The 27,115-nt window shown below is 38.2% G+C and overlaps 2 protein-coding genes and 1 long non-coding RNA gene across 4 annotated transcripts; 2 read left to right on the top strand and 1 right to left on the bottom strand.

Moving 5' to 3' along the window:
• Positions 1-357: 357 nt before the first annotated feature.
• On the bottom strand, positions 358-3,091 carry LOC137479381 (uncharacterized). Its single transcript, XR_011002202.1, has 2 exons — positions 2,048-3,091; positions 358-1,969 (listed from the first exon to the last, which is right to left on the bottom strand). It is a non-coding gene; the product is annotated as an uncharacterized lncRNA (long non-coding RNA).
• Positions 1,852-9,100, top strand: LOC137479380 (retinol dehydrogenase 8-like). Of its 2 annotated transcripts, none has more exons than XM_068199815.1 (6): positions 1,852-2,008; positions 3,109-3,270; positions 4,514-4,693; positions 5,752-5,845; positions 7,577-7,760; positions 8,669-9,100. In XM_068199815.1, the coding sequence occupies exons 1-6, from the start codon at positions 1,852-1,854 to the stop codon at positions 8,900-8,902; spliced, it is 1,011 nt and encodes a 336-aa protein (XP_068055916.1). In that variant the 3' UTR covers positions 8,903-9,100. The 2 variants fall into 2 exon arrangements, with proteins under 2 accessions (XP_068055916.1, XP_068055917.1); XM_068199816.1 differs by having other exon boundaries at positions 1,964-2,173.
• A 1,926-nt stretch (positions 9,101-11,026) lies between these two features.
• On the top strand, positions 11,027-22,475 carry DR1 (down-regulator of transcription 1). The gene is made up of 3 exons (XM_068199811.1): positions 11,027-11,606; positions 16,995-17,158; positions 20,339-22,475. Exons 1-3 carry the CDS (start codon positions 11,387-11,389, stop codon positions 20,483-20,485), a joined length of 531 nt encoding a protein of 176 aa, XP_068055912.1. The 5' UTR covers positions 11,027-11,386; the 3' UTR covers positions 20,486-22,475.
• Positions 22,476-27,115: the final 4,640 nt, after the last annotated feature.

Genomic DNA, 27,115 nt, shown 5'->3' with positions numbered 1-27,115 from the left:
CCACAAATGTTCTACATTAAGTGGCTCTACAAAACCAGCCACACATTCTGCTGCCATTGACAAGTCAAGATATAATCATCTAAAGCATTTCTGCAGTGTCAGATTATTTATTCTGCTATTGTGAAAATTATGATGTGACAAAAACCACTGCTACTTACAGAAATAAATATACTGTGTGTTTTAAATGAAGCTATTTCTTTCTCTACGTAACTGTAAAGGAAAAATCTTAGAATTAGGTTGACTGGTGCAATAATTGCAAATTTTACTATTTTTATTTTTAACTCTCTTTATGTACATGATTTTAACTTCAGCCTATAAGTGTATGCATCAAATTTCAGACAGATTTTTTTAAAGCAGTGGAATACATAAGCCCTTCAAACTAGGATTTCAAGTGGAAAATATAACCAATCCTTAATTACAGCTGCATCACAACACTAATGGAATTCCACTAACTAACACTGTATAAAGCCTCATTTGCTCCTCCTACATGCACTAAATATAAATGTGCATGAACAGCAAAAGCAATTTGCCTAATCTCTGAATCAGCTAAATAGCATTTGCACTGAAATTTTGTCTGTATACTAACTTATCTGCTTAAACTGTGGGTCAAACCTGATAAATAAGAAGAATCATAATTGTATTTTATCTTTAGATGTTTTGCTATTTTGTTGCATGCCTGAGAAGCTAAGGATTCCACTTACACTGTTCAAGCCAGTTTATTTCTTTTGGAAAGGATGGACTTTTTAAAAACATAATTTCAGTTAAATATTTCTGTAGTGTCCTACTTTTCTTGAGTTACTAACCAATTTACATCTATGCAAATCCTGGAACACTGAATTCATTCTTCTGAAGTGTGTTGCATTTACATGGGGTTGTTGAGTCTTGAAAAAGATTTCACTGTGTATAATGGCATTGCAATTAGCTGAATGCTGTTCATAAGGCTAATTGCTTATTAAGGTCTTTCTTTTTCCTGTCACTCAGGACAGAAACAAGGGACTGATTTTCTTCCTGAATGTAGTAAACCTACAGTTACAGTATGTTAAACATGAATTGCACTGAAGTGCCAGCCCAAATGCCCCTCTCTTTAATCCACAGTTTATATGTAAAATATTTTCTCCAAAACCTAGACATCAGGCTAGTTCTTATTTTTTTTTTAAATTTCTGATATGTCAATTGCAGAATCAGAAGTGTTGAAAGAGATTTCAGTCTTAGCAACAATGTAATGAAGCTGGTCTGTTCAGCATTTTCTGTCAGCTCTCCACTGCAGCATGCTTGCTAACTTTCTCTGTTCTTGGTTGGGAGCACTGCCAAAAGGAAAAGTGAGGAGTCTTTCCAACAATTTGTCTCTTTCAGAATCCACATCCCATTTTGCAATTTGGGTTTTTTTTCTGTAATGTCTATTAAGACTCTTACAATAGTAAGGCATCAGGGAAGAAATCTGTTCCTCAGTCTGTTGTAAAAGAACCAGGAGGGTGCTGTAGAGGTGTAGGAATTTTGAAGAGCTTTAGCAGAGGGATCCCACTCTGAGTGCAGTTTACTTTCCATAGATGTGAGTGGAGGACTTAGCACTACAGACCAGTTGTAATTGTGGAAAGGCTTTTCCTGCCAGTACTGTGTAAGCTGGTTATTCTATTAAAAACAATCCATGTAGTTTGCAAGTGCCTCAGTTTATAGATTAATCAAATTCTGTATTAATCAGTTTTGATAATGCAGATTATAAGCACATGTAGGAGCATCTGCTTCTATTTTGTTTACTTGAAGCTTATCCCTTAATCATGCAACGCCCAAGTGTGCATTTTCAGATTTGTTGATTCAGGGAAGGCGGAGATAGTATTAAAGGCCAGTCACATTATGCTGTGGTTACATTTATGTTGTTGCTCCTCTGAAGAATTGAACCACTCAGTGAAGAGAATGGCAAGAAGAAATGTCCTCATTACAGGTTGCTCCTCAGGAATTGGACTGGCATTAGCTGTAAAAATGGCAAAAGATGAACAGAAAAGATTTAAAGGTAACAATCTATCTGTTCTTTATCTTTACAAAAACATACTATTTGAGATGGTGCTGGTTTTTTCTCTGTGATTTTACAGGTGGTTGTATTCAGTTTGGTGACTCATTTTTGGTTCGTTTTCCTCTTCTACTGTCAAGAAAATACAGTGAAAATATACTGATTTCTGTAAGCAGTTGATATTTCTGTAATTTTATTGAAATGGAACAACTGTTGGAACTGAACAGTGTACACACACATGCAATGAAAAAGGACAGTAGTAAAAAACTAATAGCTGAAAATATCTGTAGTATTATGCTGCTCTGGGTATACATTCACAGCTGTGGTTAGCTTTGCTTCTGGCTACTAAAATCTGTACGTATACAGGCCCATGCCCATTTGAAGACCAAAGCAATGAACTTAGGTAAACAGTTTCAAAATTTGCAATTTTTTCCTTAAGGCACATTTCATTATTCCAAGCCTGTGTAGGGAAAAGGGCTGGGCTTTGTCTTATTGCTGCAAAGCAGGGAATTTGCTATGATTGAAAATGGATGGCAAGGTGAACGCAGCAATCTGTGGCAATTCAGTCTCTCATACTTACAGTATTTTACTACTAACTGACTGGATGCAGATCTAGACCTTTCTGAGCAATTGGGCTACAATAATAACTAATTTCAATTTTGAGAAGTAGCTTACAAAAACAGACATTTTTTCAACCTAAGGAATTATGTCTTCACTTTTTAATAATATGATGGTTGTCCTGCTAAATATTGTGGTGATTGAAAAAAAAAAAAAAAAAAGGAAATCTGGAATCCAGAATTAGGTTTTGGGTACCTAAAAACAATTTAGTGGCATAATCTGATAACCATTTTTTAGTCTTTTAGTGACAGTATTATCCTTTATACACTCCATGTTCTTCATTATACATAGCCATTTAATTCTTCTTTTGAATTTCTCGAGGATTTCAGAACCAGACTGGAAAATTAGTGACAATATATGTTGAAAATAGAATCCTTTTAGTTTTTATCTCATTACTATATTAAGATCTGGATGTAAAAGTATTGTTCTTTAATACCTCTTTGTACGAGTGCCACAGTAAAGATTTTATTTCTGGTGTGTTGCAGTGTTCGCCACAATGCGGAACCTGGCCAAGAAAGAGCCACTGGAGGAAGCTGCTGGTCACAGGCTGGGCAAAACCCTCGAGATTAAACAACTGGATGTCTGTGATGAACAGTCTATTAAAACGTGTGTGAATAGTATCCCTGACAGAAGGATTGATGTCCTGGGCAAGTACAGGATGTGTGTGCTATCAACAGATACCAGATTTCTATAAAACATTGTCTCAAATACCCTGGAGAAGTTCTGTTAGTGTATTTTTTAAATTATCAAAGTAAAAATAGTGACATAGTATATTTAGTTCAAGATTCTTAAGACTTCATGCAGACATAAGTGGATTAAATCTCACCCTGCTTCCATGAAGTAGGGAAGCTTGTTTTCCCTGTTTACAAAGGTGAAACTTGATCACAGGGAGGTGCCTTGGATAAAACCATACAATTTTTAGTAAATGTGAGGAATTTTGCCTAAACTGGCGCCTTCATGAGCAAGACTTTGCACCCTATTGATGAAGCATAGTCCTTTTTACAATGAAGGTAACACCTGTCTGTACTAAGAAAGCAATAGTGTTGGGAATTAGCAAGTAAAAGAACAAATGCAAAAAAATAGGGATATTTCCATTTTGTATTGAGAATTGAAATTGTACTTTACAAATCATTCAGCAACAAGTGTTTTCATATTGCTTTGCTAAAAATAAATATTAGTATCTTAGTGGAAATGCTTACACCATCAGCTATTAAATCTTACCTACTAGAAAATTATGGACTTGCCTTTTTTCTGATTAATTATTAAAGCAGTGCTTAACAATTATTTCTGCAAAATTTATTATACTCTAATTTGATGTACTACTTCTAGAGCAGAATGCCAGTCCTATCATCATTCCCCACTTACAAATATCCAGGAGGCAAATAAAAATCAATGTAATTGTGTATTTTGTTTATTTTGTTGGGGGGTTATTTCCTCTTGAAGGTACATGAATGTTAATAAAACAAAAAACAGACCAAAATATGGCTTGGTCTATCCTTTTTTTAAGATTTCTATTAATTTCTATGGTGATTGACTGTAACTTCTGATTCTAATACTAAACTATAAAAAAAATACAAGTAATTCTAGACTCATTTTCCTGTAATTCCTTTATATTTTTTAAAAAAGGACTAATCAGAAATAAATTAGTAAAAATGAAAAATAGCAGATAATTTAAATTTGATTAAAAGCAGAATTAAAAATAAAGACATATAGAAATGTCAAATGTATTTGGAAAGCTCTAGTGACTAACATCTTTTAATCCTTTCTTTAAGGATTATTTAGGATCATTTAACCCTTAATCCTCACATTCCTTTCAAATGCTTTCCAGTAACGATTACAAGTTTATGTTTATGGATGTTTTTACTTGCTGTTGTCTCCCATTTTGTGCAGTGAGCAATGCTGGAATGGGGCTCATTGGACCTATTGAATGTCAGACCATTGAGGAAATGAAAACTGTGATGGACACCAACTTCTTCGGCCTGGTTCGACTCCTGAAGGAGATCTTGCCTGACATGAAGAGGAGAAAGAGTGGGCATATAGTTATAATAAGCAGTGTTATGGGAATACAAGGTAAAGTTGGTTTTCCTGTTTACTTGAACTAAGGGTTCAGTGTTCAAAATCCAAAGCTTTCCTCCTTTTAGAACAAAAACGTAGGAGCTGGCACATCTGACTCTTGTGCTTTGTAATGCTGAAGTTCCAGCTATAAAAAGCACCTGGTGGGTTTTATGCATCCAGGTAGTTTGTTACTACACAGCTACACTCACAGCATTTTAATAACAAAACCTGCAGGGCAAATTTTTTTAGAGTTTTAACTTAAATTGTATATTTTTTATAAAATTTATTGTTGTATTTTTATTATCTGCAAAATAGGGCTTAGCATTACTTTTCTCTTTCCTCTTGGAAAAAATTATGGGAACAGACAAACATGCTTGCTATGCTCTGCACAGTAGTAATAGAATGAAATCCAATCGTGGACAACTGTAAAGTTTTTGTAAATTTTCTCATCTCACAACACTCAAGAGTCGAATTTTAGTGACAGATAATGATATTCCTACTCTTGTGTCCCATCCTGTCTAGCTTTTTTTTTTTTTAATTCATTACAGCTGTGACATTGATCTTATCTGGATTATTCTGGTGAGCAAGGGTCCTCCATCAAACTCCAAGAATTGGGGTTTTAATACAACACTTACCCTCCACCTCAATGGATTGATGTAGTGCTTTTTCTAAATCACTCAGATGCAAGCTGGATCTCTTGCATAATTGTATCTCCTGCATTATGCTCAACCTCTGTGTTCATCTAGAGCCTGTTAAAGTCTTGCTGATAAATAATGCAGATGGTATTATATTTACAGACACTTTCATATCTTAGACTACAAAATAATATCATCCAAGGAGACCACAGCATCAGCTAGGGGGAGGAAAAGCATTAGTCAAGCATCTTTGCTAGACTAAGCAATTTTGAGAACATATGCAAAAATTAGTATTTAGATTCAGTGTACACAAGGATTTTTCTAATGTTTTGCCAGCATGACTGTAGAAATTTCGGGAAAACACGTGAGTTTTTAAAATCAAACTATTAGTATGTTGGATAAAATCACATTCTCAGGGTGTTTTGTTTATACCATCAGGCATCTTATTTAATGATGTTTACGCTGCATCTAAGTTTGCTGTGGAAGGATTCTGCGAAAGTTTAGCTATACAAGCACTCAAGTTCAAACTGCAGTAAGTATTGATCTGCTGGTGTAAATGGCATTGATCCACCAGTGTGAATGGTATTGATCACTTGTGTCAATTGCATTTTAGATAATTTAAAATATATTCAGAGGTAGGAAAAAGTCTTTAAAGCTTGCTGCTAAACAGACTGAGGAGCCCTTGAAAACTGTGCATCACAAAAGGCATAGAAATGCCCACACCCTTCACATCATGGCAGCAAATAAAAAGATCTAGATGTTCGAATAAACATGTTCTCTTCAACAGTTAAAGGCTATTTAGCTTTGGACACAATACAGTTCAGGCAATGCTTCTGAAAACAGATTCTTACCTACAATATCACAGGAATAAAATTATAACTTTGACCTGTGATCTTTCTCCTTGGAAAGGATAATGGCCTTAGGCAATTCACAGATGAAAAAGTTCAGAGGCTCATCAGAGAGACTGAGCTAGTGCAAATCCATCAGAATGTTACAGGGTGAGATACCTGTAATGAAGGGAGGTGGGAGGAAAGCGAGAAGTGTGGGGTACTATTCCTAACATTTTACACAGTATTTTGGAGACCAGTCCCGTTCATCATCTGTGGGACTTTGGGTTTGATTTGTCACATGTATATTCACACTCATGGAATTCTGCTACTATTCTTTGTGCAAACTCCAATAACTGGTTAATGTCCATTGCATCTCTGTGTGTCTAAGCATTTAGGCCTTGTGGAAAAAGCTCCTGTTGTGGAATTGCAGAGACAGAAGCGTGATTATGTGTATTGCTCTGCAAAGTTTGGAGGGACTTAAAATAAATGTAATAATACACAGGATATACCACTATTCATAATGAGATTTCAAGAGTATAAGATACAGCAAAAAGCAGGTTATAAAAGGGAGTATAGTAAGACAAATTCAAGGTCTAATGGGAAGAGTGATGCAAGAGAAAGTGCTTTCATTCCAGCAGTAGGTGGAATTCTGCTGTGAAGGTCAATAGCTTGATTTAGTTCTGAAGAAGAGCCTTTAGAACATCCCCTGAAGAACTCAAGTCCAGTAAGAGGCCCAATCCCAAAGAGTGTTTTGATAAACACAGTGGCTGGGTGTTATTTCTGCCTGAGAAAAGAACCAGGGAAAACCTGACCAGTAACTGTATTTCAGTGATTTGCTATAATAAACTGGGCAAAATAAAAACCTTTAGATTTGGCAGCAGCCAGAATCTGTCCACTCACAGTAAAAATCTCTGTATTGTATTTTATTATTATATAGTGGTGGGATCTTAAATTATGTAACACTAACAGCTTGACAAAGAAAATCCATGCTTGGGCAATTCCCCCATCTCTTTCAGCTACTTCTAGTATTATCATGAGAAACAAAGAAACCTACACAGGATTTGGTCCAGAAAGTAATGAATTTTGTTACCATCCATTAATTATTTTTCTTACGATCTGGTAAGTCCTTGTGAATAAATCACCTTTAGATTCCACAGCTGTGAGACAGCAGGTAACAACTGTACTCACTTATGTCATGAATTAAGTTACTGCACTTCTCTGAAAATTAAACTATGCAGCTTTCTACCACTGTATGTGGATGGGTAGGAGGAGCAGGACACCAGTAATGCACTATGGATTGCCTTTACAGAAAGTACTGTTACATACTGTTTGCTAGTGCAACTCTTCAATGTTCTTTTTGGAGAAGGATTGAGGGGTGTATTTTCCTTGGAGGACAGTCAACAACCAGTTAACCTTTTTTTTTTTTTGAACAGGTTAAGTTTGATTGAACCAGGCCCAGTGGTTACAGAGTTTGAAAGAAAAGTGTTTGAAGATGGAATGAAAATGGATCTTTCAGCTGCAGATGAAGAAACAGCTGAAATGTTTACTAACATTTACCTTAAAAATTACAAACAAATTTTCCAGAGCCTGGGACAAAGTGCTGAAGATGTTGCAGAGGTAACTCATAAAAAATTAATCTTCATTTTGTTGTTTTTTTTTTTCTTTGTAATTTATGAATGCAGTGGTTGGTTGGTGGGTTTTTTCTGATAGAAGCATTCAGATTAATTAAATGTAATGTACACAATTAAAAAGGTTTTTTTAAAAATTCAAAAGAATTTTCAGAGTCTTTAAACAAAAGTCTACAAAATACTAAAAGAATGTTCATTTTGCAGTATTGAAGATAACTATAAATTGTAATTTAAATACCACTGAGATATTAGATGCCCTTTACATCCTCTGGTGAAGTCTGAATGTTCTGCATTGTTACCATACATCCACCCAGGGTTCCCAACACTGGTTAAGCTCTGTCCTTTCCATCTTACTCATAATCCCTCCACTAAGGGAAGTTCACACAGCCACCCCAGGCCACCATGGCACAATAAAAGAAACGTGGATGTTTCTGGTGCTTGGAGCTTCCTGCAGGAAGACAGGTTTAGGCAAGCTGTGGGAGGGGCTGATGATTTCATGTGTTTGCCGGTAAGGAATAGCTTCAGTGTCAACTGACAATTCCCAGACCTTGTTGCAAAAGGCACCGTCCTGACCCTTTACCAGTGAACTGCAAAAGAGAGGATCTGCCTACTGTGGGCATATAAGCCCACAATCATTTGGAAGACTACTCCGGATACTAAATTGTCAGGTGCTATCACCGTGGTATAGAGAAACAGAAATAGAAGAATAAATAAGAAATATTTCTTATGGCCTTTGAATATTTCAAGAAGAATTTCTAATGATGTTCTAATAAAATTATATACAGGGTTTTACATAATTCTAGCACTTTATTCTTCTACTTTTCCAATGAAAATTGGGGTTTTACTTTACTGTCTTGGTAAAGGTTCTTTTAAAATTCTGTTTCTCCTTCTCTACAGCATACAGTAAAGATAATTCTTGCAGAAAATCCACCTTTTCGCCATCAGACCAACACCTTGTATACTCCAATGACAACTCTGAAGTATGCAGATCCAAATGGAGATCTACCCATTGACATATTCTACAAAATGGTTTTTCAGCATGATAAAATCTTCAGTGCAAGTCTCAACTTCATCAAATTGCTACGATGGAGAAGCAGAAAGAGCTTTGACCTGGGAAAACCTTCACAATAAGTATGAGATTATATAGTACAAAGTGGAATTACTTCTTGTAGCTACTGATGACACAGTATGTTGTTATTCAAATGCCTTTGCTCTGTAATTAAGAAAAGGCATGCAAGATATTTGAGCGTAGCTAAGATATTAATTTCAGTGTGTATCTCTTGAATGTTACTGTTTGCAGAACCTTGCAATTAAAATCCTCTAACTATAGTTTTATTCTGTTTAGTGTTTGCTTTTTCCAGAGATCTTTTCTTAGGAACATGAACACTGACTGGTATTTGTATATTCAATATTAACCTGACCTCCTTCACTTACTTGAATATAATATACACACACTGAGAAGTGTACAATATGCAAACGATTTAGATTCTTAATATCATAAAAATATGTTTTTACTTACTAGGATAGAATCAGTATAGTAATTGCTCAACTACACTAGCATTCTTATTTCCAGAAGTCAGATCTATTTATCAGCAACATAAAAGAAAGTCTCATCAATCTTAAAATGTGACTAGTAGAATATTTATTATTAATATATATTTATTATAATATTCTGAATGCTTCCTTTATATGCAATGGTTACTAGCATATTGCACTTAGTGAGCAATAAAATGGTTTTTTAAAGCATCTTAAAATAAAATATCTTCTTACTGTCTGGGTACTACTTTTTGAAAACAAAGTATTGTCAGTAGTAAGTAATCTCAATCCACTAAATGCCTTCAGTACCTTCCGTGTCTGATACAGAACTCCCTCGTTCTCGTTCCAAGCTATCCTAGTAAGGATGTATTAAACCAAAATCCTGTCATGCAGAGCAGGGCTTTTCCCTTGCTTTTTCTCAGCCTAGTGCTCCAAGTGGTTTGAGGCCAAGCGGGGAGCCCGGCCGCAGTGCCGTCGCTGTTCCCTGAGCTGCGCCTGGCGTTGCTGTTCCCTGGCCTCCGGCCCGCCGGCTGCTGCCCGCGCTGAGGCAAAGGCCGAGCGGCCCTCGGGCCTCCAGGCTGCAGCCTCCCAGCGCATCCCAGCAGCTGTCCCTGTCTCACCCACAGAGCCCAGCTGGAGCTCCCTCGCCATGCAGGAGCTGTCGTTCTCTTTCCTTCAATACTCCCAAACAGCCAAAGTCTAATTCCGTGCTGCGACTTGCAGCGGCCCCGCCCTGCCCTGCCTCGCCCTGCCTCTCCCCCAAGGAGCTCAGAGCTCCTGCGGCACCAAACACTGTGGCTAGGGCAGGGCTCGCTCTGCAGTTGTGACCCCCTTTGGGGGGCCTAGGGTGCAGGGGCATGCAGGGACCTCCCTGGGCCAGCAGGCGGGGGACTGAGGGGACAGGAGCATCCGCAGCAGCCGCTGTGCACTGCTGGAGGTGCCAGGTAGTTCCTAACTCACACCCCCTGCAAAACACCGGGTGCCTGGAGCCCAGCAATACGTGTGGATGGCAGAGAGGTGGAACAGCAGCGAGGCTGAAAGGAGAAAGCAGGAATTAAATGGCAGCAGAGTGCCGCTGGGGCTGAAGGGAGCCTGGCAAATCGCCCCTCTGCAGCCCGAGATCCCCTCGCCACCTGCTGAGGGTCAGCACAGGGTACTGGACAGAGACATCCACAGAAGGGCTGGGCCTGCCAGCAGCCCCTCAGTGTCGCTCAGCTGTGGCTGTCTCTGGCCTGCAGCTCGGGCTGGGCTGCGTTTCCGGGCAGTTTTTTCCTTTGCAGCACACAGCAAGGCAAGACCAGGACCGTGGGTTAACGAGCCTTTCACAAACACGATCGTGGTCTGGCTAATTCTGTCTCGTACAACCCTCACACTACTGGTTATGGAGTGAGTGAAAGCAGAAAATACACTGTAATAGATGGCTGCCCAGTACAACCCTTGCAAGTCGTGAATTAACTGCGGATGAAGCACCAAGCCTGTCCTGCCTCGGGTACAAGCTTGGCGGGGCTGTCAGGTCCCCTGCTACTGCCGGAACCGAGGGGAAAGGCGGGGGCAGCCGGGTGGGGCCCGAGCGCGGCTCCTGGCGGAGGGGGGCGGCTGAAGGACCCCTCGCCGCCGCCGCCACCCGCACGTGGCACCGCGGCCTTTCCGGCGCTCCCGGCGGCGGAAGCTGCTCCGGCTTCCGGCGGAAGCGCCGTCCCTCGCAGGTTGAGCCGGAGTCGGAGCGTTTCCGCCTCGCGGCCGCCGCACGGCCGGGGCCAGCCGAGCCGAGCGGAGCCGCGCGCGGGGCGTTCCGCCGCTCGCCTCCCCTCAGACTGGTCTTAAGGCAGCGGCGCCGGCGGCCGAAGGATGTGGCGGAGGCGGCAGTGGCAGGCGCCGCGGCCGAGGGAGCCCTGAGCCCGAGCAGCGCTTCCCGGCCCCGCGACCCCCCGGCCCGGCAGCGACCCCCGGCCCGGCCCCCGCCGTCCCCCGCCCCTCGGCGACGTCGCCCTCCGCGGCCCCGCCCGCCCCCGCCGGGTCCCCGCGCCCTGGAGCCTCGCGCGGGCGCTGAGCGCAGCCCGTGAGCCGAGCGCAGCCAGGATGGCCTCGTCGTCCGGCAACGACGACGACCTCACCATCCCCAGGGCTGCCATCAACAAGATGATCAAAGAGACGCTGCCCAACGTCCGCGTGGCGAACGACGCCCGGGAGCTGGTGGTCAACTGCTGCACTGAGTTCATCCACCTCATCTCCTCCGAGGCCAACGAGATCTGCAACAAATCGGAGAAGAAAACTATCTCCCCGGAACACGTCATACAAGGTGAGCTTCCGCGGGCGCTGTGCCGCTGCCGGGTCGGGTACCTGTGAGCCGCTCCTGTCCCGCTGCCGCTTTTTCCTCTCTGGTTGCTTGTAGCTGCGTAGAACACAAAGGCAGGGTCTCGTAAGGGTGTGGAGGAGAAGCGTGTGTTGTCTGGCTTGCCAGACGCACTGCGAGAGAGGTTGTCTTTGTGTGGTTAGAGCGGCTGCTGCGTGTGCTCAGGACCAGCTCCAGGTTTGTGCTTCAGAGAAGCCTGTGATGCTGTGGGCAAAGTCACCAAATCTCTTCCTTGTACCTGTGAAACGAGGTCTGCTTTTTCGAATGGATATGCACTGTGTTTTAGGAACCTGAATGTAGTAAATGTCTTTTTAGTTGGAGATTGATTATGTGGGGCCCAGGCTTTATTCCATGGTGTTCTTGTCTGGAATCTCTAAAGAGTGTATTTCTTTAGGGCTGTCCGTACAGTCTCATTGTTTAATGTTGGATCTTCGTATCTGTTGCAGAAAGCATTTAAACGTGACCTATGCCCTTGTATTTTCTGTGCTGTTGACTTGCACTTCTGCTTGCTTGAATAAAAGGCAAGTTTTCTCTCTGTCCCGTTTGTTTTTCTTTAAATTCTTTCGCAAATAAGGAGTTTTCTTGCCTCATCCTGAAGTCTGCATTAGGCATCGTTTTTTGTCAGAAGTCATTTGCTTTGCTTCTTAAGCCGAGGTTGTTGATGCCGGTGTTTGCTGCAAACAAATTTATAGCAGCAGTAGTGAAAGAGTACTTTACTCGGCTGCTTAGTAGAGGTATTAACAGCAGCATTTGTAGTACATCTATTTTCGGGGCTGTGATGGTATGGAGTTAGTTTAAAAAATCTTGTCGTGATAAGATTTTTAAGCAATATTTGCTGTTTGAAGCAAAAAAAAAATTGGTTTGCTTGAAATTTATTCGCTTGCTCATCAGAAGAGGTTCAAGTACTTGACTGGGTCATGAACTGCAAAAGAAAATAAGTAGCATGTACGAGCTTTAATGTTAAATGAAATGCATGTAAGCTTGCAAGTTCAGCAAAGTAGCTCCATCACAGAAGCCTAGGATGTAAAGTAAACCCTGTGCTTGCACATGGAAGCATACTTTAGGTGTGATGCTCTTTAATACACGGATAGTTTTTTCAAGTCACCACAAAGAACATTTGAGGTTAGTTCTTAACACGGGAATAGATGTGATCTTTAAGACTGAGGGTAGTAAAGGGTTTATGTCTGAAAGTATTTTGTACCCAGTAGTGGTGGTCCATAGAAAAGATTTCACCTATTGCTGTCCTAGGCTTAGTGCGGGTTTTTTGGAAAAAAAATTGAAACTAAAGTGGGTGTGCATAACATCAGCAGATGGTCTCATGCCAAGTATTGTGCTGGGTTCTATGTCCTTGTGTTATCACATCTTAGAGTTAGAAAAAGTTATTTTCAAATTAAATCTATACTTTATAGTAAAATATTGCAATGTATCCATTTTTGTAATGTTCTAGAGATGGAATGGATATTCTGCTGTGCTTATGTTTAAGGAAGCTGTAATTGCTATTAGCTCCTTACAGATGCTGGTCAGCTGGCAGATAATCCTGTGAGGTTTGAGGGTTTTGGTTGCCAATTTTGGAAACAATGATTGTGTGTATAGGTAGAGTATTTCAGCATTTTCATCCATCTTCATACATTCTAGATACTTGCTATTTTGAATGCCTCTTAATGCAGCAGCTTCATGACGATGATGCTAACAAATGAGGCAGTTGAAATCTGTTTGTTGTGGTCACCCATGTATCTTTTTTCCTTCTGAATGCTTAGAAGTCAAATGAGGCTAATGGCCATCACATCACACCTGGTCCAGCCCAAGCAAAGGTGCTGCCAAGAGGAGTCTTTTTGTACTCTCCGAGAGCTGGATCTGGCAATTGCAGATACAACTGACCCTGTGGCTTTTGAGAATTTAGGGCAGAGCAGGGTTTCCTCTCAGGTGAGTTTGCTGGCTGATTGGGGCTGTAAACAAGTTACTAGTTTGGGAACAAGAAGCAGGAAGGGTGTTTTGCTGGGCCAGAAGAAGGGGAAGAGGCACTCTGTAGTTGGTGACACTCCTCCATTGGACCGTGTTGGAGCTGAGGTGAAACTGCACTTGGTCCCTGTGCTTAGGTGTTTGGCACAGTGGTGCTTGAGACACCCCTTCCTTTGCTGTACTGTTAAAGTGATTGTGTGGCCATGTGCTGAGCAAGACCTCTCTCCACCCTTGGGTTATACTTCAGATAGATGAGGTCCTTGCTGTGTATTATTGGGTGGTAGCACTGGCACAGTGCTATCAACAGCATAGGGAAGGGAAAGCAGAGGATTCTTGCATCCCATTAGAGATCTGATCTGATAGATGTCCTCAGATGATGCCAGCACTCACTACTGGTAACACAATGCAAGACAGCTTTCTTGGAGAGTACCTAAAAGCATCAAGACTATGTAATAGTTGTAAGTGGAGATCTCCAAGTTTATTGTTGAATTCCACCATCAGGAACCCAGCTGTGAATCTGCAGCTCTGGTAAGCAAATGAATGTTCTTCCATCCTGGAACAGAAAATAGAATCATTTCAGTGTTATATGGCTTGTGACAAAGCAGGCTTTTTTTGAGAAATGAAATTTTCATTGAATTCTGAAAATGGTGATTTGTAAAATCACCTTTTTTATGAAGTTGGCTACTTTGATTACGTGGTCTACATGGAATTGTTGTGCAGTAAGGTAGGCTGTGGATTGATGTAAAATCTTGTCTCTTCTTTTCATGGACTGTTAGGATACTGACAGTGTGTATATTAGAGTCCCACAACTGTTCATGTTTGGGATTTTATTTTGGAAGTTCTTTTTTTCTTTGAAAGGAGCATAAAAATTTAAAAGTCTCAGACAGTAATGACTTGATTTTATAAAATAAAATTAGTACTAACTATGTGTCACTGATTACTCAGAGACCTCCACCTTCATGCAGTCATTAGGAGGAGGAGGAAACTGGGGAAAGGATAATTGTGATCTGATGTTTGTAAATATGAGTTGTGTTATCCCAAATGCTGTATAATTCAGCTGTTTACATTTGGTGGGATAATTCTAGCCTCAGGAAGATACTAGATTTTCAGTCAACTGGGTAGGATGGTATGTTTAAGACTCAAAAAATAGAAAGGCTTTGAGTTTTGATGAAATAGCAGCTCTGATAGAGTAGTAATCACTTGTCCCACATTTTAGCACCATGCTTGTATAAAGGGATTCATATTCCTTCCATTCATATGTGTTCTCTAAGCCTTGATGTGCTTCAAGAAGATGGTAAACTTTGTAAGATGTTTCACGGGCAGCAGAATTTTGATGCAGTAGATTTATGATGCCTAAATAATTTATGGTTCTTCATAGCTTTGTTATATTGAATAATTGTAAAAATCTGTCTTGGTTGTATCACATGGGGGGTTTGAATTTTATTGTTGTGTGTGTCTGTGCTATATTCAATTCAAAATTGTAAGTTCTTTCCATTAATTTATTTTCTTTTAAGGACCACGTAAAATTTCTGTAAAAACACATCTTGCAGTTAACTTCAGACCCAGCAATCTGATGCTGATTGCCAACCCTGGTCTTTTGACAGGGTTTTGCCATGATGGTTTGTCTTAGTGATGTTAGACTTGTAGATTTCTTCAGTTTGGCTAAAAAAGTATGACTTAAAGAAATTTATTGTATATACTGTTTACATTTTAAAATTGAATTAGTTCTTAAATATCTGTAGAGTATTAAGATAATCAGTTCTGGACTATGAGACATGGATTTGCCTCCTCTCTGCTGAGGCTGGATGAAACAAGTTTCTGAAATTTTTGGTAATTCTCTTAGAAACTGTGGGCTGACTGGAAGAGATGGTTTCAGTGTCTGTGTGTGGGCTGAGTCTGAACTGGCATACTGTCTCTGAAGTAATTTGATTTTGTCTTGAAGTAATTTGAATTTGTCTTTTGTCTCTAAATCACTTTGTCTTTTAACTTCATTTTTTTAAAAGAAATAAGTATTATGTGAATTTCTTTGCCAGGTGTTCTCTGTTACAGGGAAGGTAGTGCTGTAAGACTGCAGGGAGGCACCCACAGCACTGTTGAGGAAGACAGTGTGTGAGTTGTCCCTTAGTACAAGTTGAAAGCTGAAAACTTACAGAATGCCTTTGAGTTATTGTTTAGATTATGGGACCATGATGTGCTGCTGTAGTTATGGCTAGGAAAATGTTGCTTACAAAACTAGTGTTAGACTATTGTCCCAGTTACTGTAAGATCTTGTTTATAACAAGTTGTTGATTGCTGTTGTGCAGTTTAGTGCTATTTCTTAAATAGCTTGTCACAAAAGTTTGAAATTAAGATAAAGGTTAAAACAACTCTTGTAAACTCTGAATTGTGTAAATGCTGGACATTAACCATGTTTTTTATTAAACTGATACTTGTTTCTAGTATAATTGGTGTTTATGTAATGTTTCCAGTTTATTCTGTAATAGGTTCACTTTGGGTGTATGTGGAGGCATGTCATGGTAAATGGTGCATGAGGAAACTGCCTTTTGTCACATGTGCTACCTGGGTTTTTATAATCCTTTCTGCTACCTTTGCATTCTTTAAAAATCTGTTGTTGCAGGATATAGCTGCTTTACCAATTTCTTTGGACAGATAAAAGTGCAAGATTTTAGCTTCTGAATACATTTTAATGTGGACATAAGTAGAAAGGGTTCTGTTGAGAAATAAAACAATAAAGAGCTTATACATAACTTTATATAGCTTTATATGTGTGAACTATCCATTTTATATATAGGAGTTTAGATACTAAAAGACAAAAGTTAAAATTCAGCAACCCAACATAATATTATTTATTTCTGCCTTTTTGAAGGATCTGTGATCACTTTACATGCATCACTTCTTCTCTTTTGTAGGTTGCTAATTTACCTTCTACTGAAGACTTGCAAAACCCGCAAGAATCTCTGAGAGAAAATTCAGATAGAAATTCAGTTAGGAAGGACTTCTTAGCTGTATCAATTTTGTTGATTCTGATATAGAAAAGATGGGAAAAGAGGTCTTTTGGAGAATAATGCCTGTCTCTAGCAAAGTGTATCTGAAAGCCGTGAATCCTCTGCAAGTGTAAGCTTCTTTGGTTGTTCTTGATGAACCGTAACTTTTTTAGCCTAAAAGCATGTATTCCTACAGGACATAGCAGAAGAGAGAGGGACAATAGCTGTCAGATCTTTTTAAGAATAGAGGTTTTTGTCACCAGATGATAGGAAAGTTACCAAATGTTTTACTTTTTTTTTTGTTTTGTTTTAATGAAACAAATCAATATCTATTATTAGAAACTTTGTAAAAGGTAAACAATGTCTTTTCTCCTTTTTTGTTTCTTTCTAGCGCTAGAAAGTTTGGGGTTTGGCTCCTATATCAGTGAAGTAAAAGAAGTCTTACAAGAATGCAAAACAGTAGCACTAAAGAGAAGAAAGGCCAGTTCACGCTTGGAGAACCTCGGCATTCCGGAAGAAGAGCTACTAAGGCAGCAACAGGAATTATTTGCACAAGTAAGTGAAGCAATACCTGTCCTGATGAGGTTGGAATAATTAATGCTGCAGGTCTAGGGCCATGCAAACATGTGCACACCTCAAGAAATATCCCCTTCCTTGAGAATTGATGTGGCATCTAAGATGATACTTCTGTGATTTGACATACAGGACTTTGTATGTGAATATATTTCATATTCTAGTTTTGAAAAGCATGGAGTTTTGCTGCTACTTGAGTACTTTCAGTCTATTATGGAGAAAACATTAAGAATTAGTTGATGAAGTGAAAGAATAACAGCTGGTTTCTAGGAAATGACCTGTTTTGAAGCATTAAAAAAAGTGAAAATAGCTTTTCTGTTTCTGGCCATCAGTGCATAAATGTTATTTCTTATACTTGGAAAAAAACTTTATTCTTGGCAAGACTATAATTGAGTGAATTCATGCATAAATTTTTAAAGAGGCCATTGAGGCATGGAAAAAGCATTTGCCTGCAAATAGTGTACTAATACACACACACACACAAATAAACATTCTACTTCATCCCAGCCTTATCCCCTTCCAGCTTTCCCAGATGGTTTATCATCTCCCAGTTTGACTAAAATCTGATTTTATTTATTTCTTTTTCTCCACCATCTTTCTCTTGACTGCTCTCTTAGTATGACAAGACCATTCTCTAAACTAAGAGCTTGGAAAGTTATCTGGTATTTCTATTTTCTCTTAACCAAGGCCACAGTCTTGTTTTCTGACTTTGCTTACTCTGATGAAAATGCCTATTCAGTTCATGTCTGATTACTGTGACCTTCTCTCCTCTTTGCAATACTTTTATCTTGCTGAGATGTTGCTTTTCATCTCATGACATGTCAACTACTTTAATCTTTATTGCATGATAAGTTTTAAGGCATTTAAAATTTCAGCATACCATGTAGCTATTGCAGTGAACTAGTTATGATCAAGTCACACGTGCCTAACTCTTGTTTGACTGTACTAAATTAGAAGGACCGATATGTCTGCTTCTGGATTTTGGGTAAGATTTACAAATAGGCTGTTTTTTACTTGCTGTTTTGTGCAAGTAACTCAGGGTGATACAAAAAAATAAAAAAGCAGCAAAACTAAGGTATATTAAGGGAGTACTAGCTCCAGAGTATCACTGAAAAAAATAAATTAAAAAAAATTGTTGAAACCTCCTTATGCAAGCCACACTTTGTCTAAGGATTGACAACTTGAAGAATATTCTTTTAAAATTCTGTTACTGTGCCTTAACTTCTAATTTAAGACAGTACATGCCAGTTTGACAAGATTGTATGAATGCTTTTTAAAAATAGTGTTTGGTAATATGGAAAATGTTTGCTTAGAGTCAAGGATGGCAGTCTCATTTTTCAAAAATAGTAGCTGTAATGTGCTGTTGGAGGTACTGTAATTAGTCTTAAAAATAGTTACACATGTGCATGCTTATTTATTTGTGTTAATCTTTTTAATATTCTAAAGTATGACACTAATGCTGACTTCTTGCTCTATTTTGAAAATACCTGCCTGTTATTGTTATGAATATTTGACACCTCTGGCTTGGATGATTGTAAATATTTGAAGTCGGGGAATGTCTTATTCCAATATTCATGTCTTAAGTTTTTGTGCAAGACAAGGGTCTTCATAGATTTGGGATTTTTTTGAGGCTTCCTCACTGGAGTTGTGCAATAAATGAGTTAATTTTACCAGATTAATGATTGAGGTTCTTGGTCAATCCAACTCAATGGAATTCTTCAGCATGTGGGTTTTTTCTCTCTTCCCATGTCTGACATGGTGAAGTGTTGTCATTACAGATGTGGCTGTGAGGGTGGGCAGTGACAAAGTGATGCATCCAGAGTGAAGTGCTGGGCCTCTGTTTCCTGGGGCGTGCACGTGTATCAGCTCTCTGAGTGTCCAGTGAACGCCACTGCGCAGGCTCAGTAGGGAGCCCTGTTGTTACCTCCTGCCTCATAAATATTTGTGCCTTCCTGTGTGGACAGATGCTGCTGCCTTTCCTTCAGAACTCTACAGCATCTTAAATGTGTTCCAGCCCTTGTAACTGTGCCACCACTTGAAGTCTGAAATACTGAAAAGTTTTCATTGAGAAGAGATTTCTACTTCTGTTTATTTTTTACTGCTAGAACAGTGGAAAATGTGACACTTTGTAATAATAAGGGAACACTCCCCTTTTTTTCCCCCAACATCGCTGAGTTGACAAACAGGGTTTGATTGTTTTCCGGACGTTATCTTTTGGCATCTTATAGTTTGCAAAACTGAAAAAAAATTTGATGATTTGGAAAAAAATAGGAAAATTCACTGAGTGCAGTAGGATTAGAAAGGAAATTATAATAGTCTTAGTGATGACTTGTAAAAGTAGAAGAGTAAAATAGACTGGAAATTTTTCATTTTGAGAACTTTTTCTTAATGTTCACTCAAATTAGAAATTGAAGTTGTAACTTTAACACAATCAATTAGTATATTGCTGAAATCAACAGGAGTTACCAAAAAACAAGTGAAAACCCTGGACAGAAAAACGAACATTCATCAGCTGAACTATTTGAAATGTTGTGGTAGAATCTTTTGTACTTTTCAGTAGAAGTCTGTACCTTTCTGTAGCAAAGCCATCCTCAGTTGTCATACCTGAATTTGAGAAGACCATGCCTCCCTCTGTTTTGCAAAGATTGCTTAGCAAAGTAAGATAATGGCTTGCTTTGTTTTTGTGATAATGTGTGCCTCTGCGGTTCAGTTGGATGATTTCATAATTGGAAGTTTTGTTATTTGTAATCAACAAAGCAATGCTGTCCTCATCTCTGAACTGTGATTCAATGTTAAGATCCCTTGAAACTGATGTCTAAAGTTTCCTTTTCTTAGCCTCAGTTAAATTTTTCATTAATTAGTGGTTCAGCACAGTCATTACAGCAGACCTTAAGTACGCTAATTTCTGTCTGGTTTTTTTTGTAAGTGTAAGGCTTCAAAACAGTGGTGTCTTCAGAGGGAGAGAGACTATAGCTAAACTTCCTGGTACAAATTATTAAGGTACTTCTCAATGTGGTTTTGCATATGCAATTAATAAAAAAAAAAAAGAAAAATATATAAAAAAAGGAATTTGCAGGTGCAGATAAAAATGTGTTTAAAGATCTGTTCTATAGATTCTTCACGAGCTATGTATGGCCTTAACAATTAAATTCGTGTCTCTAGGCTAGACAACAGCAAGCAGAACTGGCACAGCAGGAATGGCTACAGATGCAACAAGCAGCTCAACAGGCACAGCTCGCTGCTGCCTCAGCCAGTGCATCCAATCAGGCAGGATCTTCTCAGGATGAAGATGATGAAGATGATATCTGAAAATCACCAGCTGAGTTGTCTTACTAAGAAATACTTTTCCTGCACAATGAAAACAGTGAAATGAATGCTTACCTGTAAGTTTGTATGCATCGTGGACTGGCAGTTGGTATTCTAGGGGTGTCTGCTGTTGTGTGCTGTACATGTATAAACTGTCTTTTTTGAACTCTTGAAGATTTAAGGTTCAGTATCATATCAACTTTGGATTTTTAATGGTGTATATGGAAATTTTAGATAGCAGTGCATCATTTATTTGATCAATAAACAGTGTTACAATAAACAACATGTTTATAAAATATAGTGAGATTTATACAAAAAGCTCTAAATCCACATTTGCATTTCTTCCCTTTTAACTAAACTATAAAATCTTACTTAGAATTTTTAATTGTTTTTTGGGGGAGTGGTACAGTAGACATAATCTGTTAACGTGAAAAAAAGTAGAGTTCAGCATAGAAGAGTCTGAATTCTTAGTTCTTTTTAAAATGAGGATGTATATGGCAATAAATATTATATATGCTCAAATACCACACTTGTTAAAATTTGAAAATTATACATTTTCATCAAGCTAGGAAAAGGTATGTTTAATAGGAGTTGTACAAAATCAGTCTTTTTTTTTGTATAGGGGTGGAAAAAAATTAAACCCATGGTTTTATTATGACATTATTTTGACAGTTCTAACTGAGTATTTCACTTCAAAGACTGCCTGGTTTGAAGAACTAACTCTTCTGTTACTTCACTCCAGTTTAATGTTAACTGTTGTTGATGGTATTTTGTAGTCCAGGTTTATTCATATTGTTGAAATATAAAGCTGGAACTTAAAGAAACAAAATTGTTTGTTCTGCTGATGTGACAGGGAGTGATGAAGTATTTAAGACCAAGAAGGCAAAAGCTGGCCCTAACAGCATGTTTGTCAAAACAGAGAGAATTTATTTAACCTTGATTAGTCATTATCAGCATAATGCTAACATTCTCCAGACTAGATTGCCACTGGATTACTAAGGTACCTTGTTGAAAGACAACATTTTCTTTACTCAAATTGGTTTGTAGGTAAGTCCAGGTTTCTGATAAATTGTTCCCCAAGAGTGATCAGCAGCAATACATGAAACAGAAATGATGTACTTGTCCTTCTGATAGTTCTGTTGATTTAATGGATGAGCAGCTGTCCTTTGTGTTGAAATAAAGCACAGTAGTGTCCATTGCTGAGTTTTAATGTGTTACTTGAAGTAATACTGGCATATCTTCTGGTACACTGATCTGAGCAGACTAGAAAAGCCACTTGCATGCTGCTGTAGATGACCCCACAGCTCTCTAACAGTGTGGATGGTTTTATCAACTGATGTCCTCAGCGAGTTGCTCTAGTTGGAATTCTTGAGGAGGGCTGCAGCAGTCTGTTTACATGAGGATGCAAACAGCAAATGGTGGGCCCATTTTTACATAAAGATCTGAACAAGATACAATTGGCATGTATTCTGATCTCAGTCACATAGTGACTTTTGATTTAAATTTGAGATGTGTTAAGTTGCATATTGAATAAATGTGAACATGTCTTTAAAAGCAGTAATGTAGTGAAAACTCAGAAGAGTATTTGTTTGAATGTTTAAGTTTAAAAAAGAAAAAAATCCCCAACTTTCCTGGATACCAGATAAAATGTTAGGCAAGGTTTGACTGAGGAAGTGGTTTTCTGTAAAGGTTTAAGTACCAAAGGTAGAAAATCTAGTCTAGTGATACAATGTTAATGTGCAGTGTTGGCTTTTCTAATTTGTACTGTAACACCTTCACACTTTCTATTTCAAATGAGTCTTTTCTTTCTAAATAATACTAGGTATATTTTCACACCTTTCTTTTCTGATGCAGGAATCAGGTTAACATTTTACTGCATCTGGTATGTATGGTATAATGTTTGAATTTTTGTGACCTTTCTTTTTGGACATTCTTGTGCTTTTTCATATGCTGTATTCTTCAAGCAATAAAATTCTGATGTGTTTTTATAAAATTGCTTTTATATTTAATGAACAGTCTGTCTTCTTCATTTCCTTTATAAACTAAAAAAAAAGACTACTTAAATCCTGTTTTTATTTTGGCTTACTGGACATTTTTGTGACCTGAAGTCTTTACAGCTAGAGTGCTGTTGGATTGGATTGCTGTGCTCTGGGGTTGTTATTGCTTGCAAACAATATTTCTGGGCATGACCTGCTCTCTTTGGGGAATTGCATTTAGTATGTATGTATTTTTATAACCTGACATTCTGCACCTGAGAAGTTGCACAAAAGCTCTGTAGATTGTGTACTAGCTGCTGAAATGCTTTCATAAAGTGAAAGGCTACAGGCAGAGACTGAGCTAGTAAGAATTCAATTTCATGTAGATAGTCATGATTTGCAATTACTTATTCAGCCATTCTTCCCCAAGTATGAAAACAAACTCTGGCACTTCCTGGGAGAATCTTCACTGATCTTTCAACAAACAAATTTTGTATTACTTTGCTATTGTGCTTCCATGCAGGAGCTGCTCAGTGAAGACAGATTTCTGAATTTATGGTACTCCTGGTGATTTTGGTACACCAGGTACATAGAGCATAAAGTTTGGTTAGTGAACTGTATTGTTGCTTTGTCTCACAAGAAACATGTATAAGGATGTGTCTGTTTCTTAAATATTGAATTGATGAGATTATCTGTGGGTTTTCCATAATTACTCTGACATTCTTTTTCAGAGTACTCAAGTGACTTTCTCATTAAATTTTTCAATTCTGTTACTTTAATAAAGTGCACATCTGCATGACATTGTGGATAACCAATATAGCTGTATTTACTACACTGAGGTACTTTTAAAGGAGTATCTTAGGGATTCTAAACATCAAATGCCTAAAATGGTATTTGAATTTCAGTATTTGCATGTGGCTAATTGAGCTGTTTTGAAACATAGAATTTCTTGGAATTTCTGACACAATGGAAAATGTCCCTGAAAGCCACAAATATAAATTATGTTCCTCAGATTTTGTAAAAGTACCTGCACAAAGGAGGACTGTGAATAATAATGCTTGGTTGATCATTTTGTATGGGAAGATTGTTTTCAGTTGAAACAAAGCCGAGTAAAGGTGACTTGGCATTTGAAACAATGCCAAGTAAAGTGACTTAATGATAATTGTGAAACAGCCAAACCCTTACTCTGAAATGTGTACCTCATTTTAGTTTCCTAGGGTTGGATTGTGATTTTGTGTAAGCCACGCACAAAACAATGTGGAAGGAGGAGGAGGGGAAGTGTAATATGAAAGATAAAGCATGCTATGGTGAAATCTACATTTGGTATTATACTATTTACCTGTCTAACATGGAAGAATTCTACTCTGCAGCTTTACAGTGAGAGCACATCAGTGGGATGCTGGCCAGGGTTCAGATGGATTTTGCTTACAGTCAGTACTAGCTCTTTGAGCCCTCAGAGTTGTTAAAAGGACACTCAATAAATGTGCCATTTGGGACTAAGGGATGCTGTATGGGTGCAACTCAGTGATGGAAAGGAGTGTCTGTGGGCCTTGCTGTCGCCCCATTAAGGTTTGCTGGCAATCAGGACCAATAGGTTCCTTTTCAAAATACGTTTGTGCTTAATTTGAATTTTTTTTCCTGATATAAATGAGTGCTTTAAGTTTTGATTCCATTGCTACAGAAATCAGTAACTAAGAATTTATTAATGGCTTTGGAAGTACTTACTCCAGTTGTTGGGTATGTGGGTCAACAAATGTGCTAGAGATATGCATTTCTGGAAAGAAACAGATTGAGTTAAAATGTTCTGTTCTGTGGTAATGTGCTATAATACAACTGAAGCCAATACCAGGGGAGTGGTGGTTTTGCAACAAAATAATTAAACAGTAAATCCACATGGATACACCTAATCCCATACATCAGTCATGGATAAATCCAGTAAAAATAGGTTTTGCTGCGTGGGTGAACCTAGCAGAAACTTCAGTAATCTGGAAATCTGTAATAGATGACGTTCCTGCATATGTTGGGGAAAGAGCCATTTGATTTTAATTCATCATGGCCATGATTTCTTGTTGCATCAACTGCAGGAATACATGAAGACTTCTGTCTCACAGCTTGAACCAAAAGTCCAGGTAAGGATGGACCATACTTGTTACAACCAGTTTGGGGTTTTTTCTGCATTTTAAATGTGAACAGCTATTATGCTTTACATATCTGGGGTGAAGATTTATAAGAGGCATATTAAACTATGTAAAGATTACACTTAATTTTAAGGCCGAATGTTCACGTGGTTAATTTTTTTAATACTTCAGAGATTTTTTTTGTCTTGTTTCAAAGGAAATAATTGGTTTCTCCCTCAGCCCCCACCCAGGTGACTAACATTGGAATAGTAATATTGCATGGTGTATCTTTGAATGATTTCCACACTCATTTCAGTGGTAATTAGTCCAGTTTTGGTATTAGTTCAAAACTTACTAGTCAGTAATCATAAACTTTTACATCTTCAAAGCATGATACAAGTATTAATCAGGTGTGGGCAATGTTACACTGTGCTTTGAAGTTAACACTTTCACATGCTACAGAACTAAAAGGTGGTGCACTATGTAGAGGAAAAAGATGTTATCTTCAGGGTAGGGTGAATCATCTAGAGAGCAAATAATTGGGAAAACAAACAGACTTGTAAAAGTCATTGTCAGAGATGAAAACATTTATTTGTAATAGCATAATGCTTGGGATTGCTGGTTACGGACCAAGACTTGGTTTCATTAATGTTGTATTCAAGTTTCATTCTTTCAGCTCAGAGTGAAAAACCACAGCTGAATTAGAAATCAAATTCAATGTTGTTTTAGTTTCAGGTAATTTGTTTTCTCAGGCAGCAGTGTAATCCATGGAAGAGAAGTAAATATGTCAGGGCAGTGGCAGTGTTAGTAAAGCGAAATCTGGCAGTCTTCACCATCCCAGCCTGCAATAAAGGAGACATCACTCTGCAAAAATCTTAGAAAAAACGTATGAAGGAGTAATGTGACCAATATATTTTTTTTATTCTACTGTAATGTAAACACCTAACTGGTGCTATTTTCACACACAGATAATTAATATTCAAGCAGGTAAAAATCAGAATTTAAATTCAGTTGCTTCTTAAGTATGTACTTACAGATATCTTCCATATTATCTGATGGATTACCTATTCTATACCTGTGGTAATTTAGTTCTCTGGGATTGTTGGACAAGTTGTATGCAACTAAGCTCATTATCTTTAAATCATTAATAACTTGTTTTTGTTTTCAGTATGTGCTAATGTGTTTTCATTATGTTTCATATCATTCATGTTAATGTTTTCAGTATGTGTTGGAAACAATCATCTTTTCATTTCTACAAAAAATTTACAGTTTTTGAGATGCCTTTGTTTGAAAAAATATAGTTCTCAAAATGTAAACAATGTTATGGACAAAAAATTAGTTTATCTTGATACATTATATAATTTAAATGAAGGGGCAGTTTTTTAGTGAATAGGAAGAGATATTTATCCTGTCTGCAGGATGTGAAAATGGGTCTAAACTCAATGTCACTTCTGTTAATGACTTACCTTTTCCAAAATGTGTAAAAAAAAATTAAATATGATTGTACCCTTTTTAAAAAACGCTAGTGGATGTTCTGAGGCAAAAATCACCCCTCAGACTTTGCCCTCGGGAAGGTGATGGGCTGGCAGGCATCCCTTCCAAATGTGAGGCATCTGGGGCATGAAGCACACGGTCCACGGTCCGGTGGGAGGAACTGTAGGGGCAGGCAAGCCTGGAGGGAGGACATTGCACTGATTGCTTTAGCTGTGTTTTTGGTTTACTCGTGTGCCAAAGGGATTGAGAATTGCCTGTTTTCCTAACATGAAATCTCTAGTATTGACTGTGTTACAATAGCATAATTAAAACTTCTTCCTTTATTGACACAGGATAAAGCTTCTGAATGCTAAGAGTTTTCAAACATATCTGCGTTGGGATGTATTTTTGTAACCTGCCTCAGTGGTCTTTATATTCTAAGCCAAAGGGGCAATTTATTCCTCAAATTGAGTCAAATTTTTTATTTGGTGCTGAAAATACCTCATTTTTTAATGTGAAAAAAAGACATAGAAAATAATGACATGATAACTTCTTTTTGTGGATTAGGTATTAAGGACACAAAGTAGCAACACAACTGAACCCTTATGTTCTGTGTATTGTATTTTTGGAAGTTTGTCAGCTGATGAGCTCTGAACATGAGAGTTCTCAAGATAGTGGTAAATCCAAAGGGATTTACCTTGGCTACTAGAAGATGAGTGTGTAAGGGACGGAAAAGAATAGTCTTAATAAGTTGTGTATATTCTTCCCTTTGCATGTAACCTTGTCTCAAAGGGAAAAATGTACAAAGACAAAGGGATGTGGAGGAAAAGTCTCTTACTAGCATGCAATTGGCTATCTGTTGGATTTGATCTGCCTTTGAAATCCAAAGAGCAAGTGTTGCATTTGAATTTCATTAAATAGCACTTCAAAAGTGTGATGTCACAAAACCAAAATTCTTTCATCGTTACGTGATTTCTTTATTTTTGGTTTTGTTCCTCTGGGATTACTTGAAAATTTCTGCAGTTAGTCTCTGATCAGATTCTTGCTTGGAACAAATAAAAATGATA

This window comes from Anomalospiza imberbis, chromosome 9, assembly GCF_031753505.1.
Source record: "Anomalospiza imberbis isolate Cuckoo-Finch-1a 21T00152 chromosome 9, ASM3175350v1, whole genome shotgun sequence".
Taxonomy (NCBI): Eukaryota; Metazoa; Chordata; class Aves; order Passeriformes; family Viduidae; genus Anomalospiza; species Anomalospiza imberbis.
The sequence above is the reverse complement of the archived record's forward strand: the minus strand, read 5'-3'. Positions and strand labels throughout refer to the sequence as shown.

What these genes read in the sequence shown, in the direction of transcription:
- DR1 (XM_068199811.1), top strand. Translation starts at nt 11,387, where the DNA reads ATGGCCTCGTCGTCCGGCAACGACGACGACCTCACCATCCCCAGGGCT. An exon ending in CCCGGAACACGTCATACAAG is followed by an intron (nt 11,607 to 16,994) that starts GTGAGCTTCCGC and finishes GTTTCTTTCTAG; the next exon opens with CGCTAGAAAGTTTGGGGTTT. An exon ending in AACAGGAATTATTTGCACAA is followed by an intron (nt 17,159 to 20,338) that starts GTAAGTGAAGCA and finishes TCGTGTCTCTAG; the next exon opens with GCTAGACAACAGCAAGCAGA.
- LOC137479380 (XM_068199815.1), top strand. Translation starts at nt 1,852, where the DNA reads ATGCTGTGGTTACATTTATGTTGTTGCTCCTCTGAAGAATTGAACCAC. An exon ending in TGAACAGAAAAGATTTAAAG is followed by an intron (nt 2,009 to 3,108) that starts GTAACAATCTAT and finishes GGTGTGTTGCAG; the next exon opens with TGTTCGCCACAATGCGGAAC. An exon ending in GCACTCAAGTTCAAACTGCA is followed by an intron (nt 5,846 to 7,576) that starts GTAAGTATTGAT and finishes TTTTTTGAACAG; the next exon opens with GTTAAGTTTGATTGAACCAG.